A 19,228-nucleotide genomic window follows, 5' to 3' on the forward strand; every position below is an offset into this window, starting at 1 on the left:
GAAAATGTCAGATGGAGCCTACACACGGTCCAAATTTTCGACCAAAAGCTCACATCGAACTTTTCTTGTCAGAATTTCTGATTGTGTGTACATGGCATTACTCTTGGACCTCTCTGCTGTATTTAATAAAGTTTCTCTCCTCAAAAAACTCCATTCCTTCGGTCTCTGTGTCTTTACTCTTCATTGATCCTCATCTTACTTATCTCATCACACCTTCAGTGTCACTTACAACTCTACTTCCTCCTTTTTTTTTTCCTATTTCCATCATGGTCCCCAAAGGTTCTTGTTCTTGTCCTTGAACCTCACCTATTCACGATCTACACCTCCTGACAGGTTTGGCTCATAGCCTCCAATAGTTTTCAATAGCATTTCTATGCTGACAACACCCAAATATATCTCTATACACCTTAGCTCACTCCATCAGTCTTCATACATATCACTAATATACTAATTGACATATTAACCACAATTATTAAGGTCACTTCCTCAAACTCAGTCTATCCAAAACCAAGCTCATAATTCCCCCCACCACCACGTGTCTTTCCCATGACTTTTGAGAAGCACATCTATCAGTCCATCCCTGAATGCCAGGCTTTTAGGTGTAATCCTGGACTCTTAACTCTCCTTTTGGCTTCACATTACATTAGTGTCCAAATCTTGTCACCTAAAATACGCCCCTTAAAGAGGAAGTAAACCCTCTGTAACGAAGCAAAACAAAAAAAATACCCTGCAAGACAAAGACATAATGAGCTAGTATGCATAGCATACTAGCTCATTATGAAGTACTTACCTGAGTTCGAAGCCCCCGCAACCGTCCTTGTTCGCCTCCTCCGTCGCCATGATACCCAGAGTGACTTCCGGGTATCGCGGCTCCAACACTGTGACTGGATGGAGATCACTTCCGCGCATGCGCGTGATAGCTCGCCACTATAGGCATGTCACATTCATTAACGGCACGCTCAGTGCACCTGCGCCGTTGTCTACGGCACGCATGCGCCATTATCTATGGCGCGCATGCCCCGTAGACATCGGTGCCATCTTTTCTGCAAATATCTCCTAAACCGTGTAGATATAGGAGATATTTGTTGCACCTACATGTAAGCCTTAATCTAGGCTTAACTGTAGGTATAAATGGTCTGTGAGGGTTTACAACCACTTTAATAACCAATGACACCACAAAGCTTCTAATTCACTGCAGCTCCGTCTCCATCGGGTTACCTATCAACCCATTCCCGCGTGTCAGATTACTGGGTGTTAGCCTAGACTCTCCTTTTGGCCACACATCCAATCACTGTCCAAAGCTTTCCGCCTCAACCAACGCAATATCTCCCAAATACATCTCCAAAATATGCCCCTTCTTAACCAATGACAACCCAAAGCTTCTAATTCACTTTCTCTCGCTTTGACAACTGCAAATCCCTCCTCGTTTGCTTACCCCCCCCAGTCCATCATGAATGCTGCTACCAGACCCACTCCACCTTACCAACTGTTCAGTGTCTGCTACCCCTCTCTGTCAATCCCGCCTCTGGCTTCTGCTTACGCAGCAAATAAACTCTGAATGCCAACAACAACTTATAAAGCCATCCACAACTCACTCAGCTACATCACTAACCTTGCCCCAAAATACAAACCAAACTTCCCAAGACCTCCTGCTTTCTAACTCCCTGTCACCTCCTTCCATGCTTGCCTCCAAGACTTCTCCAGAGTCGCTTGCGTAGATACTGCTGCTCATTAATTTTCTTGATCCAGAACAGTTAACTTCCCTACACAGATTCAGAAGGAAATCTCTATTTTGAGTCCATTCAAGGTTTTTATCTTTACTGAAACCCTGGGGATGAAGGTGAAGTGAATACATTTTTTCTGTCCCCTGAGCTTCATTGGCATTGTTTTTTAGTATAAAATATTAAATACATTTGGACTCTCTTATCCTTTGGTCTGGCCCTCCTTCCATTAGTGCATGTGTTTATTATAGTAACCTGTTGAGGCACCCACTAAAGGGTAGCCTTGTCTGTTGTAAAACAGGCTAACCTGAGCCAGTGAGCTCTCTGAATGCTTTTTTTCTCTCACTACTTTGTAAGAATTCTCATCTATTACCCCCTCCTGGCGGTATTCCCGAGCGTGACTCGGGGTGGATTTTTTGTGCTAAAATCGGTAACCCCGAGTTACGCTCGGGGTAGCTATGCAGAGCCTGCAGCGCGCGCTGGCTTACCTTGTTCCTGGATCCAGCGATGCCACCATGCTGTGTGAGCGAGCGGGACCTCACTCGATTCACACAGTGTCCTCCTGTGCCGCCGATCTCCGTTCCCTGCGACGTTACGACGCACGGGGGCGCAGATCGGCACCAAATTCAAAAAGGTAAACAAACACTATACATACAGTATACTGTAATCTTATAGATTACAGTACTGTATGTAAAAAATACACCCCCCCCCCCTTGTCCCTAGTGGTCTGTCCAGTGCCCTACATGTAGTTTTATATAATAAAAACGGTTCTTTCTCCCTGCAAACTGTAGATTGTCCATAGCAACCAAAAGTGTCCCTTTATATCAAAAATGGTTTTAGATCAGCTAGAAAACAGCGATAATAAATTATAATCACTTGCAGAATTGTGCGATAGCGATTTGTGGGGAAATTCGTCATAAAAAAAAAAATAATAATGACAGCAACAATTCTGCAACTGAGCAAATTTCTGTGATTTTGAGTTGATTACATTATTGAATAATTTTTATTAGAATTATATTATTATTTGTTATAATTATTTATAATTATTTATTATATTATATATTATAATTTTGTTTTTAAAAAAATGTCATACCCTGGATGCCTATTAGACTCTGGTTTGGTCAGATTTAAGTGAGTTATTCCTAAGAATTACAGGCCTACAGTATAAAACGCCAAATTTCCTTGCAAATAATGGTACCGCTTTCAGTATCTTTTTTCTGAAAGAATCATACTGCCAGGGAGGTTAAGAACCTCCTTTCCACTCCTGTTTTCTCTGTGCTGTGTATTCTAATAGTTTTACTTGCTGTGTAATGTCCTAACCCCCTCGGTGGAATCATAGTTGAATTTATTAAAATGGAAAGTAAACACCATGCAGAACTGGGTACTCTGGAATAAATAAGACCATAATTACTATTGCAACCATTTTTGTTACAGATTGTATAACACAGCATTGCACTGCTGTAGGTCCACCCTTTCTGCCAGCTCTCATGCACCATGTGTCTTAGGCTATTAACACCAGCATAATATGTGCTGGCTTACCATGGAAATGTCACCTTCTGATTGTCCAAAATTGGGGAAGACAAAAGTTACACCATCTTTTAAAATTCCCAAAAAAGAAGGCAGAGGGCAAGGGTCTAGTCAGCCATTTTGCCTGTGGACTTGCTGCAGCTGATTTTATTTTATCTCCACTACTGACTTACCATGCATTTCTGCACGGTGTCTTAATATGGAGACGGTTATCTTGATAGAGGAGTATGGTTCTGCTTCATGTCAGAGCCTCCAACAATGAGCACGGTAGTGACAATACAAAATCTCACTCCAAATCCTCTAAAAAAGCATTCAGAGGCAGTAGGGCCTTAGATGTTTTTAGACAACAGATATGCGCAATGAAGCTGTAGGCACAGTAATGACTAGCCTGCCTCGCATACCAGGAAGGGCATTGCTATTTTTCAGGAAGAATTTAAGACAAAAGGTCACATTTTCATTGTACTGCATAAGCACAATAACAGTTCTAAATGATCCCAATAACATAGAAAATTACCAAGTTTCAGTCATCATTAATTTAACAACTAGCTAAGCTAGCACAGCTCATTTTCAGCACTGCTTTTGTTATGTTACAGTTGCAGTACTGGACATTTCAATTGTTTTCATCTCTTTTAGTACAAGTGACTGGGGGAGAATTATTGGGCAACTATGCTGTTTACAGCTGTGGCAAGTAGGAGGTAGAAACTTGCCACAGCTGTGAACAGCATGACTGAACTATTTAGGGGTACATTTGACCCCTTACCTGCTCACCCTGATGCTAGTTAGAGTAGAAAATACAAACCCTGGCAATCAATAGTTTACCCAAAATGAAAAACACAGTATCACCCCATATTCACAGTTTTATTGATGTCTTTATTACCATTTACAAAATAAAAATAGCTCTATATGATCTTCTTCCTTCCTGTTATGCTCTGAGTATCCTTGAATTGAAAAAAATACATATTGGATTTCATTTAGAGGAGTAAAACATATTTGTTTATTTATTTAGGGCTTTACAGACTTGGTGTAAATGTATGTCACAGGGGTTCTTTACAGTAGTATACATGTTTTTGGAAAACTTCCACAATGCAGGTTTCACACTGTTAATCTTAAAGTTGTCCATGTCAGTCCCCTTGCTATCCTATTTAGCAACAAATGTGCATAGAGACTGTTGTATGTACTTTAAGCTCTAAATTGAGCCCCCTCTCATGTCACAAATGTCTAGCTATCCCTAGATAGCAGCTGTGAAATATCTGTTTTGGACATTCGTACATAGCCATACAATAACATCATCTTTTCTTTCCCAAATTTCCGAATGACGGCTGCAGTGCGGCTCGATAACTCTGGGAGGTCGTATATTAACGTCCTCCCAGAATCGCGCTCCTGTGCGCCCCCTGGGGCGCGCACACGGTAGTTTTCGGGTCCAGAGGACTTGACGCATCACGGTAAATGGGCAATGACAGCGGCCGTTTACCATGTGATCGCTCCGTCAAATGATGAATCGATCACTTGTAAACAAACCAGCGTAATTTCCAGTTCCGCTCTCCCCTCACTGTACCAATCGATACAGTGTCAGCGGAGAGGGGAGAGATCAGTTGCAGCAGTACTGTGGGCTGGAACTGTAGTGCCCACAGCACTGCTATGTGCCCATTGCAGCCACATCCATCTATCCATGCTCAGCCATCTCTCAGTCATACTCATCCAGCCAGCCACCCATGCTCATCCCTTTGTCATACTCATCCATCCCTCTGTCATACTCATCCATCCACACTCGGCAATACTCATCCATCCATGCTCAGCCATACTTCGCAGTATTCAGGCATACCCAGCAGTACCCATCCATACTCAGCAATACTCAGCCATGCTTGGCAATACCCATCCACATTTATGGCTCAACCATGCTCAGTCATCCACATTTATTGCTCAACCATCCCCATCCATGGCTCATCCATTCTCATCCATGCCACATCAGTTCTCATCCATGCAACTACAGTGCCTCACAAAAGTGTAATTGGTAGTCAAATTAGATTTGAGAAATGTATGCCCCTAGAACACCTGATGGTGCTCTCTATGTGGTCAGGCTGTGGAAAAGTCTCACATGTGGTATGGCCATACTTTTTGCTATGTATGTGCTATGTGTTAGAAATATTGTATAAATAGACAACTTTGTGTAAAAAAAATGTGTTTTCTTTCCACATTTTCCAAAACTTGTAGAGAAAAATTAACCGTTCAAAAGACTCATTATGCAGGTGCATGTTGGACCTCTATATGTGGCCACACTATGTATAAGTCTCACACATATGGTATCGCCATACTCAGGAGGAAAAGCAGAATGTGTTTTGGGGGGGAAACTTGTGGTATGCATATGCTGTGTGAGAAATAACCTGCTAATATGACAATTTTGTGGGGGAAAAAAATCTTGTATTTGCAAATAATTGTGGAAAAAAAACTCACCATGCCTCTTACTCAATACATTGGAATGTCTACTTTCCAAAAAGGAGTAATTTGGGGGGCATTTGTGTTGCCCTGGCTTGTTAGGGTCTCAAGAAATAAGATAGGCCATCAGTACTTCAGGTGTGATCAATTTTCAATGATTGACACCATAGCTTCTGGACTCTATATCTTTCACAAAGACCAAATAATATACACCAATTTTATAGCAGTATAAAAAAAAATTCTGAAGAATTACTCATTTGCAAAATGTTATAACAGAAACAAAGAATTTTTTTTTTTTTTTTTTTTAAATTTTCCATCTTTTTTCTTTTATAGCGCAAAAAATAAAAAACCCTGTGGTGAATAAACACCATCAAAAGAAAGCTCTATTTGTGTGGAAAAAAAATGACAAATTGGTCTGGTTAGGAAGGGTGTTTAAGTGCCCAGTGGTCATGTGGTTAATAGAATAAGATTATCATTCCAGCCAAAGGAACGGTGAAGGAAATAACTAAATAACTAAAGTAGAGTTTCACAACTGCTGTCTAAAGGACAGAAGGACCGTTGTCATAGGTTAACCGATGAAGTTGACTGATGGTCCGTCGTGCCTACACACCATCGGTTAAAAAAACGATTGTGTCAGAACGCGGTGACGTAAAACACAACGACGTGCTGAAAAAAACGAAGTTCAATGCTTCCAAGCATGCGTCGACTTGATTCTGAGCATGTGCGGGTTTTTAACCGATGATTTTGCATACTAACGATCGGTTTTGACCTACAGTGTTTCCCCGAAAATAAGACGTACTCCGAAAATAAGCCGTAGCGGGATTTCGACGCAAGATCGAAATATAAGACACCCCTCCGAAAATAAGACGTAGTGATGGCGTGTCGAATCCCCGATAATAAGACGTAGCGATGGCGTGTCGAATCCCCCGAAAATAAGACGTAGCAATGGGCGTGTCGTATGCGGCGCGGAGCGGTAAACAACACGTGATACGGTAGTACTGTACTGGTGCGGAGCTCAGAGCTTTAAAGAAGTGAGGAGAAGCTCTGTACCACCTCTCTCACCCCACACAAACACCAGGGGATAGGGGGAAAAGCTGCTACTGAGCCCAAAGAGATCACCCCAGCTCCACTGTGCTCCACTCTCAGTCTACAGGTGGACAGAGGAAATTCCAAGAAGCGCAAGTGTGGTTCAGGTAGGCAACCTTTATTTTCTGAGCTGGAAGACATGATTAGTGAATGGGTTGCTGACAGGAGAGCAAAGGCTTTGGTTGTGCGCAGGGCTGATATTCAAACATTTGCCGGTGAAATGGCACCACAATTCGACATATAAGACACCCCCCGAAAATAAGCCATAGTGTGATTTTTTGAGGGGAAAAAAATATAAGACGGTGTCTTATTTTCGGGGAAACACGGTATCAGTTAGGCCCCGTACACATGACCAAACATGTATGCTGAAACTGGTCCGCGGGCCAGTTTCAGCAGACATGTTTGGTCGTGTGTGGGCGCGAGCGGGCCGAATTCCAGCAAACATTTGTCTGCCGGGCCTTTTCCCAGCGGACAAATATTCCTGGACGTGTTTTAAAACCGTCTGCTGGAATCCTGCCCGCTCGGACATGTACGGTCGTCAGTACAGACCTACCGTACATGTCCAGGCGCCCGCCGTCCCTCGCATGCGTCGAATGACTTCGACGCATGCGTGGAAGCCTTTATCGCCCGTATTGTTTACGCGCAGACTTCTGTACGATGGTGTGTACAACCATCGTACAGAAGCCCTCTGGCAGACATGTACGGTGAAAACGGTCCGACGGACCGCTTTCACCGTACATGTTTGTTCGTGAGTACCCGGCCTTAGGCGTCCATCAGTTAAATTTTAAAGCAAGTTCTCGTTTTTTTGACCGAAGGTTAGATAACCGATAGGGCCTACACACGATCGGTTTTGACTGATGACAACGGTCCTTCAGACCGTTGTCCTCTGGCAATCCTATCGTGTGTACGAGGCCTTACTGTACATGATTTTCCATCTGTTTTCCATACCACCTTCATGAGACATCCAGTTTGTTGGGCCCACTGTTAAAACACCCACCTGAAAATGGTGATACTAAGGCCCCTTTCAGACTGGGGCGGGAACCGCAGTGGCGGTATAACGCCGCTAAAAATAGCGGCGCTATACCGCCGGGATTGCCGCGGGAATCAGCCGCTAGCGGTGCAGTATTAACCCCCGCTAGCGGCCGATAAAGTGTTAATACCGCCCGCAATGCGCCTCTATAGAGGCGCATCGCGGGCGGTATTGCCGTGGTTTCCCTTTGTTTTTAATGGGAAGGAGCGGTATACATGCCACTCCTCTCACCGCTCCAAAGATGCTGCTGACAGGAGATTTTTTTGTCTCCCGCCAGCGCATCGCCTCAGTGTGAAAGCCCTCTGGCTTTCACATTGAGTCTGCAGTGAAGGAGTTTTTTAGGCGGGATAGCAGCGCTATTTTTAGCGCTGTACCGCCTGAAAAACTCCTCAATGTGAAAGGGGCCTAACAGAGCAGAGAGCCTGTATGTTTGCAGGCCAGTTACTATGGGATTGGCAGCCCATCATCTTACAATCCTAAAAACACACTACATACCTGTGCATGTTTCATACAACACTTACTTACCTAAAGTATACTGTTGCTGCATATAAAATATATATACATAAATACAGAAAAAAAAATCTAGAACATTAATCTAATACAGAAATTGAGTTTATTTATAAATGTATGTTGTATTTATTTTGTATTTTATAGTTCCACCTCCTCTATCAAAACGACGATCTCTAGTGCACAGCCCTGATGATTCTCCAGATATTGCTCCAAGCAGAAAGCGTAGACAACGCGGGCAGAAAATGTTGTATGCAGAAGTAAAGGAAAATGTTAATCGGCCTGAAGATGTAAATCAAAGGTACAGTAATTTTACCATGATATGCATGTAGTATGCCAAGGTTGTGAGCAAAATTGACTGTATTCATGTCCTCAAAATGATTGCAAAAATTAGGAGGTTCCAAGAAAATGTCCTCATTTTGGCAAAAAAGAGTCATGGTGGAAGGTAAAACTAAGAAGATTTGTTTTGTGTTTTTTAAGGGTGACATACAGTAGGTTTATATGGCTCCTGAGGATTACTGTAGCACATTTCAAGTGCACATTTCACTTCCCCACCACTCTGCTCTCTTCTCTCCCTTTTCTGTTTTCTTTTCTTTCTTTTTTTTATTCCTTTTTTTTTATATGCCCGAGTGAATCGTATATTTCTAACCCCATGTGGCCCTGTACTTTTTCCTTCCCTATACCTTAGTGATACCCCTCTTAAACTCCTATATTAAAAAAAAAGTTGGTTGTTGTTGAATTCATAGACATACTGTACCTCCCAAGGGTGTAAACGTGTAGTAAATTATAAACAGTATTCACAAGTAGGTTAATTAATCAAAAATGAGATTTTATAATTAGGTGAAATTTTGCTGACAATTTCACGAACATTGCTCTACTCGTCCCTAGTTGTGAGCGTGCTCTTACTAAGACTTGTGTTAATGTTGAAGGGATCATAAATCAAAAATGTACTATTAATACTGTAGCTGGTTATTACTCCTCATTCAACAGTATTACTTGATAGAACATTATTGTTCAAATATTGATTTTTTTTCATTTTAAAATGTGCCTCCTCATACCCCTAAGAATAAAAAAATACTGCTAGATTTTTCATTGACAGCAGCAGTTTATATAGGGCCCCATAACAGTATCAATTCCTCTCAAGGTACCCTGTTGCCAAGACTTCATGTCTGTGATTTTAAACAGTTTAGATGTTGATTGGGGTATCAGTTTGCACTTTCAAGGACAGAAGTTGACCTTGAATCTTTCTCCAGCTGAAGGAAAGTCTATGTGCTAATTTTAGAAGTTCAATCTTCCTTAGAAATAACTGAATGACGGTAAACTTTTTTGAAGTCATTGCCTCTTTTTGTCATTCTCACCTATAGTCCATAATTAACAGTAGTAAATTCTAGTAAAATTAAAAAAATCCTTTTATATATCTATCTCTGTCAATCTTAATGATAGAAGAAATAAAACACAGCAAGCAAAACATTTTTTGATGTACCTGTAAAATCTGTTTCTTGGAGTACAGTTCACAAGCATAGTTTTAGACGACTGGATTATACAATCACCTGAAGGTAGCAGCATATAATCCAGTCATCTATGACTATACTTGTGTACTGTACTGTTTGAGCGAGAAACTGTAATTATTTTTGTACAAAAAATAATGTGACCCTGTTTTACTTACAGTACTGAAATGGAAGTCCAGGCAAATTTAAGCTAATTAAGCTTAAATCTGTTCTAACTACCCTGTAGAAGGAAGATGGTTATACAGTACTTACCTATTCTCAGAGTACTCTCTAGTCTGGTCATGTAATCAGCTCCCAGTGGTCACTTCATGGGAGAGTAGGGACAGCTCCATAGTAGGCTTATGGGTGATGTCATCGCCCAGACATTGCAGCCAGTGTTGCTGCTCTCTACTCTATAGTGAAGTCAGTCATGTGGAAGATCAAAATTATCAGACTGAAGTGCCCTGAGAAAAGATAAGTGTATGCATTTTCCTTTTGGAGGGTAGGTAGAATAGGAGTTAGAAGGGGGGTAAGATCAGATTGAAGCTTAGTTAGTAATAGCATGGACTTCCACTTTAACACAGAAAAAAACACAAATCCTCCTGCGCTCTGGTGTTCTGCCAAACTGGGTACAGCAGTGTGGTCTAACGGCAAAATCAGAAGTCTTGCAGCCCTCCACAGGTGTTCATATGGCTAAAACGAAAAGAAAAGAAAGGAGGGCGCACCGACCTTGTGCATTACCACTTAAAATTTAATTAAAAACAGAATAAAAAGCAATGGTCCTACTCACAAGACAATCAAAAAATAGGCGCTTTATAGACAGCTGGACCTCGCGGCACCTGCCAGTGGAACATCAGACATCTGAACGGCTGACGCGTTTCTGGGGCGTACCCCCTTCCTCAAAGCCTATCACGGACTGTCTAGGCTTTGAGGAAGGGGGTACGCCCCAGAAACGTGTCAGCCGTTCAGATGTATGATGTTCCACTGGCAGCTGCTTTTTATTCTGTTTTTAATTAAAAAAAAAAAAAAAAAAAAATGAATACTTTTTTTTTTTTAAAGTGTATTTTGTGCGTGTACTCGAGAGAGGAGCCGGACTGCAGGAGTTGGGAGTAGGCAGGCCTCCCCCAGAGGCAATCTGCCACCTTTTTCCATGCCCCGGGTGGCAATGGTGGGTGTGTGAGGGGGTCCTCCCACACAGCCCACCCTACCTGCTCCGCTTTGAAGCCCAACGGGGCAGAGGGACTCCCTATAGGGGAGTGAGAGGATCTAGCCCGCTCAACCAGCCCCGTTAGTCATTCGCCTCTCTTTTTAGAGACCGCATGGTCAAAGTGCGTGCATGTTAACCCAATTTCGAGTGCGTGTAAGTGTGGTGGTTTTTGTGGGAGGGGGTGGGCGTACTAAGCGCAAGATTACCTCGTATAGCACACCCACCGGGAGCCAGGCTGAGACCACCAAACTCAATTCACATGTAGCTGAGATCGGGATCCGAACCCCTAGCTGCAGAGGTGAATGACTTGTCAGCGCAGTGCCAATCACGTTGAGCCACCGCAGCTCCTTTAATTAAATTTTAAGTGGTAATGCACAAGGTCGGTGCGCCCTCCTTTCTTTTCTCTTCCACTTTAACAATCATAGTATTTTTTTGTGAGAGATTTGTTTCACTTTTCTAAGTATAGTATTTGGTTGATTTTATATTACTTCTTAAGATAAATTGTTATAATGAATACATATTGTTGTTTAATGTGAAGGTATAGGAGAGAGTTTTCGATAAACTTTGTATATTTTTAAATATGTTTGAGAAAAAAATTATACGCCTACAAATGGATGATTATATCTAGGTTTTGTAACTTTAGCACAGTGTATTGTCGGTCTTCCAAGTGTATGTTGTTTTGCATTTAGTCGTAGCACTACACATTATTATTTTATTCTGTAAGATTTTGCCTAGTTAAGCTAGTACACACGGTGTGATGAAAAAAAAAAGACATTTTTAAAAACGTCATTTAAAATGACCGTGTGTGGGGAAAACGTTGTTTTATGTCTTCTGAAAAACGAAAAAAAAAATTCTAACATGGTTCAATTTTTTATGTCGTTTTTCAAAACGTCGTTTTTTGTGTCATTTAAAATGATAGTGTGTGGGTAAAACGACGTTTAAAACAACGTTTTTAAACCCGCGCATGCTCAGAAGCAAGTTATGACGCGAGCTTGAATGGAACAGAGTGCCGTCGTACGTGCTGAACGTAACCGCGCTTTGCTAGAGCATTTTGAAAAAACGATGGTGTGTAGGCAACGTCGTTTTTTAAAATGAAGTTTGAAAAACGTTGTTTTGTTTCATGATAAAAAACTTTGTTTTATTTCATTACAAAAAACGACCGTCTGTACGCGGCATCAGTGTAAATTTCTAGCCTTAGAACTCTTGCAAATTGTAATATTGGTAAACCTAGCATTACAGATTTTTTTTTATTTTTTATTTTTTTTTATGGTGTGTTGCTATTACTGGAATTAACCAAAGTTTTAAACGTTATCAGAAACTAGATAGAGTTTTAAGTAAATTGGTTTCATTTTTCCCTCCGCTTTGCTTTTAATAATTTTCAAAAAGGGCCCTGACAAGTGCCATTATAAGGTCTCTAAAGCATACTAGACCCTATTCTGTTTCTGTTTTCTAGGTCACTAAGCATAAAGCAGTCTAGCATTACAGTATATAACAACATCTATATAATATCAGAATACAGAGATTTTTATTAATTTAACCATTTTATTACCGGACAGTTTCACCCCCTTCTAGCTTAGGCCGTTTTTCAGTTTTCAGAGCTGTCGCACTTTGACAAAAACACTGTACCCAAATGTCTTTTTTATATATATGTTTTGGTGTTATTTAATCATCACTGGGTTTTGAATTTTTTGCTATATAAGTGTAAAAAAATAAATACTTAATTTCTATTATAACATTTTGCATACAAATACCTTTCTTCATAATTTTAAGCCCAAATCTATTCTGCTACATTTCTTTGGTAAAAGTAACCAAAATCGGTGTATTATATTTAGTGTAAAAATTGTGTAAAAGTTAGAGAAAGTTAGAGAGTCTACAAACTATGGTATTTCTATTTTAAAAAATGTATCAATCCTAATGTTCTGGCTACCTGTTTGATTTCTTGAGGCCCTAAAATGGCAGGACAGTACAAATACACCCAACATGACCCCCACTTTTTGGAAAGCAAATATCCCAAGGTATTTTCTAAGAGGCATAATGAGTTTTTGAAAAATGTGGAAAGAAAATAAAACTTTATTTTTTTTAAACAAAGTTGTCGGCTAACAAGATATTTCTAACACATAGTATAGGCATACTTAGAATTATATCCCAAAACACAATCTACTACTCCTCCCCAGTATGGGAATACCACGTGTGAGAATTTTTCATAACCTAACCACATAGAGGGACCCAAAATCCAAGGAACAACTTCAGGCTTTCTAGGGGCAAAATTGACCCATCTATTTTCCTGACTATCAAATTTTTTGAAAGCTCTGGAGCACCAGAACAGTGGAAACACCCACAAAATGATGCATTTTGGAAAGCAACCACCCCAAGGAATTTTTTAAGAGGCATGGGTGAATCCATTGAAGACATTTTTCCACATGTTTTTTGAAAACGTGGAAAGAAAAAATGAATATATATATATTTTTTTAACCACTTGAGATCCGCGCTATAGACGAAATACGTCCGCAGCGCGGCTCTCAAGTGCCAAGTGGCCGTTTAAACACGGCCTTTTATGTGCATTACCCGGCGGGTAAAAACTGTCCCGGCGCATCGCCGAAGACCCGATGCGTGTACCTGGCGGCCGCGATGTCCGCCGGGTACACGCGATCGTCGGTGACCCGGCAGGTGACAGCAGGGACGTGGAGCTCTGTGTGTAAACACAGAGCTCCACGTCCTGTCAGGGAGAGAGGAGACCGATCTGTGTCTCTTGTACATAGAGACACAGCATCGGTCCCCTCCCCCAGTCACCCCCCTCCCCCCACACAGTTATAACACACCCAGGCTACACAGTTAACCCCTTCCTCACCCCCTAGTGTTAACCCCTTCACTGCCAGTCACATTTATACAGTAATTCGTGCATTTTTATAGCACTGATCGCTGTATAAATGTGAATGGCGCCAAATTTGTGTCAAAAGTGTCCGATACGTCCGCCGCAATATCCCAGTCCCAATAAAAATCGCAGATCGCCGCCATTACTAGTAAAAAAAAAAATAATAAAAAAAATCATAATTCTGTTCCCCATTTTGTAGGCGCTATAACTTTTGCGCAAACCAGTCGCTTATTGCGATTTTTTTTTTTTTTTTTACAAAAATACGTCGAAAAATACGTATCGGCCTTAACTGAGAAAAAAAATAGTTTTTTTAAAAAAAAATTGGGATATTTATTATAGCAACAAGTAAAAAAAATATATATTTTTTTTAAATTGTTGCTCTTTTTTTGTTTATAGCGCAAAAAATAAAAACCGCAGAGGTGATCAAATACCACCAAAAGAAAGCTCTATTTGTGGGGAAAAAAGGACGCCAATTTTGTTTGGGAGCCACGTCGCACGACCGCGCAATTGTCAGTTAAAGCGACGCAGTGCCGGACGCTGAGATTTCGCCTGGGAACGAAGGGGGTTTATGTGCCCAGTAAGCAAGTGGTTAAACAAAGTTGCTTGTTTTATAAGACATTTCTCACACATAGCATAGGCATACTTAGAATTTTGCATCAAAACACATTCTACTGCTTTCTAATGTGTGGACTGAGTATGTACCAGGCATTGTATCTTGTGTATCACACCGCATAGAAAACACTACTGTAATGGTCGCCTCAGTATGTGGTCAGGGAATATAGTTTAGTTCAGTGTCACCCACAGCAGTCCCCATTCCTATAAGCCAAACAACATAAATAATGAATAAACCATCGGCATATTAAATCTCCAATTTAAAACTAAAGAGCTTCCTGATGATGCAACGCTGCTTGTGAAACGCGTGGAGGCTTCTGGGTAACGCAGTTTGGGCGGAAACACGTCACGCACTAACCTCCTGCCGATGAACCGCACAGAGACCAATGTGTGGAGAGCACGCCGCCGGACGCAACAACACACGGATGAGCGGCGGCGGCGCTCAGTAGTGCTCGAGAGACTGGTGCTGGTCTAAAGGCACAACACCATGTGAGTGTATTTTATATGTTTTATATTAATAAAGAGGTTCTTTGAGCATATTACACTATGTCGAGTCCCTTGTTTTAAGACAATAAGGTATCACCCCTGCATGAAAAGAGGGAAACAGTGAGCAGGCTGCAAAGAGAGGAAACATCTATAATTTCTACATCTGGGAAATAGCGTGTTGGCTGATAAGAGAGGAGAAATTTTACAGCCGATTAATATATTTGGGTCTGGTGAGTGTGCATTTTGGACGTTGGTGGCGGTGGCACAACCTGGTGGAAGATTCACTACTTATTCATTTACTTTAAGGAGCATTTCTGAGTTTTTGGAGTATTGGACTTTTGCACATTGAATTTATATATATATCTTTATATATGTTTTTGACACACTCAGGCACTTTGTTTTTTTTTGGTGGATTTATTAATTCATCCTTTTAAATTGAAGATTTAATATGCTGTTGGTTTATTCATTATTTATGTTATTTACATGTTCACTATAATTAATATTAGGTCCATCAGACCGTTCTCATCGGTTTGACCGATCGTGTGTATGCGGCATTAGATGTCCTTGGTTTAACCACTTAACCCCCGGACCATATTGCTGGTCAAAGACCAGAGCACTTTTTGCGATTCGACACTGCGTCGCTTTAACTGACAATTGCGCGGTCGTGCGACGTGGCTCCCAAACAAAATTGGCGTCCTTTTTTCCCCACAAATAGAGCTTTCTTTTGGTGGTATTTGATCACCTCTGCGTTTTTGAGTTTTTGCGCTATAAACAAAAATAGAGCGACAATTTTGAAAAAAATAATATTTTTACTTTTTGCTATAATAAATATCCCCCAAAAATATATAAAAAAAAACATTTTTTCCCTCAGTTTAGGCCGATACGTATTCTTCTACATATTTTTCGTAAAAATTGCAATAAGCGTTTATTGATTGGTTTGCGCAAAAGTTATAGCGTTTACAAAATAGGGGGTATTTTTATGGCATTTTTATTAATATTTTTTTTACTAGTAATGGCGGCGATCAGCAATTTTTTTTTCAGTACTGCGACATTATGGCGGACACTTCGGACACTTTTGACACATGTTTGGGACCATTGGCATTTTTATAGCGATCAGTGCTATAAAAATGCATTGGATTACTATAAAAATGGCACTGGCAGTGATGGGGTTAACACTAGGGGCCGGGGAAGGGGTTAAGTATGTTCCCTGGGTGTGTTCTCTCGCGCAGGCCTAGTGGCCTGCGCGAGAGCCGACGTATAGCTACGGGCTCTCGCGCAGGGGAGCCGACCTGCCGCCGTATAACTGCGGCGGCTGGTCGGCAAGCAGTTAAACTCAAATTTTAGTCAGGAGCAAGGTCTCGATTGAAAGTCTGTATCATGTATGTAGTAGTAAATAAAATCCAAGCCTCTCTTTGAAATACTTGCTTTGTAAGATTGAGCCATTGCTGGACATCCCATAATAGGTAAGTTTTTTTTCAGGATTTAATAGAGTGAAGAGAAGTTCAAAAAAAATCTGTTCAGTTTTTACTTTTTCCTGTGTCTTCATTGGGGAGATTTTCATCTGACAACAATACAAACTTTCCCCACTACATCCACGAAAAGTTAAATCATTTTCAAATCTGTGTTTTTAACTAGTTCCTGATCAGCTGCCACAGTTGTACTGTGGCAGGTTGGCTCTCCTGCGCGAATCGCTGTCATTGTACGTTGGGCGCCCACACAACTATCTGTGGGCATGCCCATATGCTAGCGGGGGAGCCAATCAGCAGATCCGGCAGACTCAATGTCCACCGGCTACCCACGTTCGTTCTGCAGAGGCAGAATAGGGATCTGCCAGTGTAAACAAACAGATCCTGTTCTGTCAGGGGAGTAGAGTGAGATTGTCTGTCCTAGTGATTAGGAACAGCGATCTCTCTCTACTCCCTATCAGTCCACTCCCCTCACAGTTAGAAAGCACCTTCCTAAGGAACATTAATCCCTTTGGTCACCCCTGGTGTTAACCCCTTCCTATCAGTGTAATTTATACAATAATTAGTGAATTTTAAAAGCATTGATCACTGTATGAATGTCACTGGGCCCAAAAAAGTGTCAAGAGTCTCTGATCTGTCAGCCGCAATGTCGCAGTCCCGCTAAAAATTGCAGATCACCGCCATTACTAGTAAAAAAAATAATTAAAAATTACATAAATCTATCCCCTATTTTGTAGACAAGATACACAGACAAAATTCTCACCGCTCCAGGTGAGCCCCGTAGACAATCAAGGGCTGTTGAACCACCAGGGTGCTGGCAATGCTAATGATAGCAAAAATAAAAAGGACGAAAACTGGACAGCCGCACTCCAAAATTTCTTAAAAAGAAAGACAAGATAACTTTTGCGCAAACCAATCAATATTTGGTATTTTTTTACCAAAAATATGTAGAGGAATAAATATTGGCCTAAACTGATGAAGACTTTTTTGGGGGATATTTTGTTTGCTCAACAAATAAAAAACGCAGAGGTGATCAAATACCACCAAAAGAAAGCTCTATTTGTGGGAAAAGAAAGGACATCAATTTCATTTTGGTACAATGTCGCACGACCATGCAATTGTCAGTTAAAGCGACGCAAAACATGGCCTGGTCAGGAAGTGGGTAAATCCTTCCAGGGCTGAAGTGGTTAAATAATAATAATACCTGGTGATTCTGCCATGAAGGTTCTTGTTCAGGAACTTATTTTTATTTTAATAAAGCTTACTGAAAGTTTCATAAAAGCTTGCCTTTCCATGCCGATCTTATACAATCCGAAGCCCGTGTGAAAAAGGCCTTTGAGACAGAATTCTTGTTTATTAATACTATAAAATAAAAGCCAGAGCCTAACTGGTTAATAATGGTAACAATTCCCCCATTGTGCTCATTTCTTTTTTTTTTTTTTCAGTTATAATGACCTGCTAAGTGAGTGTTCTCAGTACATGAAAAGCAGTATCGTGCTTGACCACATTCTCGTGTGTGGTTTACTTTGTGATGTACAGTATGATTTCATGGAATACCATGAAACAGCAGCAGTTTAAGTGGCAGGAAGCCTGTAGCACTTGACATTACAGGACATGCTCGAGTAATAGCTTTGTACCTCTTCCTGTTAGGACATCTTCTACATAAATCAAATAAAGACATCCAGGTGGAAGAGAAATGTTAATGTATTGTTGTCATTTAACAATCTAGCAAGTGCCATTGTAAGTAAAATATCAGAGGCTCAGTGTTTGATCTTATAAGTGGAAATATAAACCATGTTCAAGTCGGCTAAAGATATTCCTCATCTGTTTGAAGGTGTGACAGTTGCGTCAATTTATGCTGTTATTCTTTTTCAGATAACTTTGTGAAATTCAGATATCAAAATGAAATCCTTACCAACAATCTCTTTTTAAACAAAGTGATTGTTTGGTAGTTTAGCCAATGTTTCCTGTTCTGGGCCATTCAAGGGTCATCTAAGGTAGATTCTAGAAACTGTCAAAGTTCAGTTTGTATGGACTGTCAATCAGACGACTTGTCATCGCCCTGTTTGAAACCCTTCTGGCAGGCTGGTGTATGTTACCGTCACCCATATGTTTCTGTGCAAAATTTAAACATTCATCAGCATCCAAATTGAGGAAGAATAAAGTGGTTATGGCTGTAATTTTAGGCTAAGGGTACATGGAAAGATGGAAGATTAAACAAGACAGCTCTCAATTTTTCAGAGTTGTATTAGGCCATTTTCTAACCGCATAGATGTTTGAGTAAATATTTCTGTAGCCAGATTTCAGCTCTGCAGACTTCATCCTGTAATACCTTTCACGGAACATAATCTTTCTGTGATTTTTCAGCGTTTGGCTACTATTGAAACTTTTTCTTTTTTTGCTGACGCTGGCACTTTTGCAGACTAAGACTTGCGCAATCTTCAGTGTACAGACTGTGTGAGCAGTTATTGCTTTTTAAGCTGAATTGTAACGTGGCACAGAAGTGTGAACTGGTTATGGATATTTTATTTTTAATTAAAGCAGGGGTTCACCCAAATAACATCTATATCAGACCAACTTCTTTATACTTCTAACATATACAGTCCACATTTTTTTCTTTTTTTTTTACGCTGTACATACCGTATAATCTATATTTGCAATCTGGCTTCCGGGTACTTCTCCCCGCGGGAGTAGGAGTTTCTATGCTGAGGAGGAATGTCCTCTGGGACAGATGATTGACGTCCTTTCAGAAAAAGTTCCCCCCGGCGGATAAGGCCCCACCCCCGTATTGCGT

The 19,228-nt window shown here is 40.8% G+C and overlaps 1 protein-coding gene across 1 annotated transcript in view; it reads left to right on the forward strand.

Moving 5' to 3' along the window:
- XRCC4 (X-ray repair cross complementing 4) overlaps positions 1 to 19,228 on the forward strand; it is a 519,315-nt gene that overhangs the window by 346,438 nt on the left and 153,649 nt on the right. The window contains exon 7 of the mRNA XM_040341679.1: positions 8,452 to 8,605. Within this exon, the coding sequence (XP_040197613.1) occupies positions 8,452 to 8,605 (154 nt within the window). The remainder of the gene's footprint in view (positions 1 to 8,451; positions 8,606 to 19,228) is intronic.

This window comes from Rana temporaria, chromosome 1 (genome assembly GCF_905171775.1).
Source record: "Rana temporaria chromosome 1, aRanTem1.1, whole genome shotgun sequence".
Taxonomy (NCBI): Eukaryota; Metazoa; Chordata; class Amphibia; order Anura; family Ranidae; genus Rana; species Rana temporaria.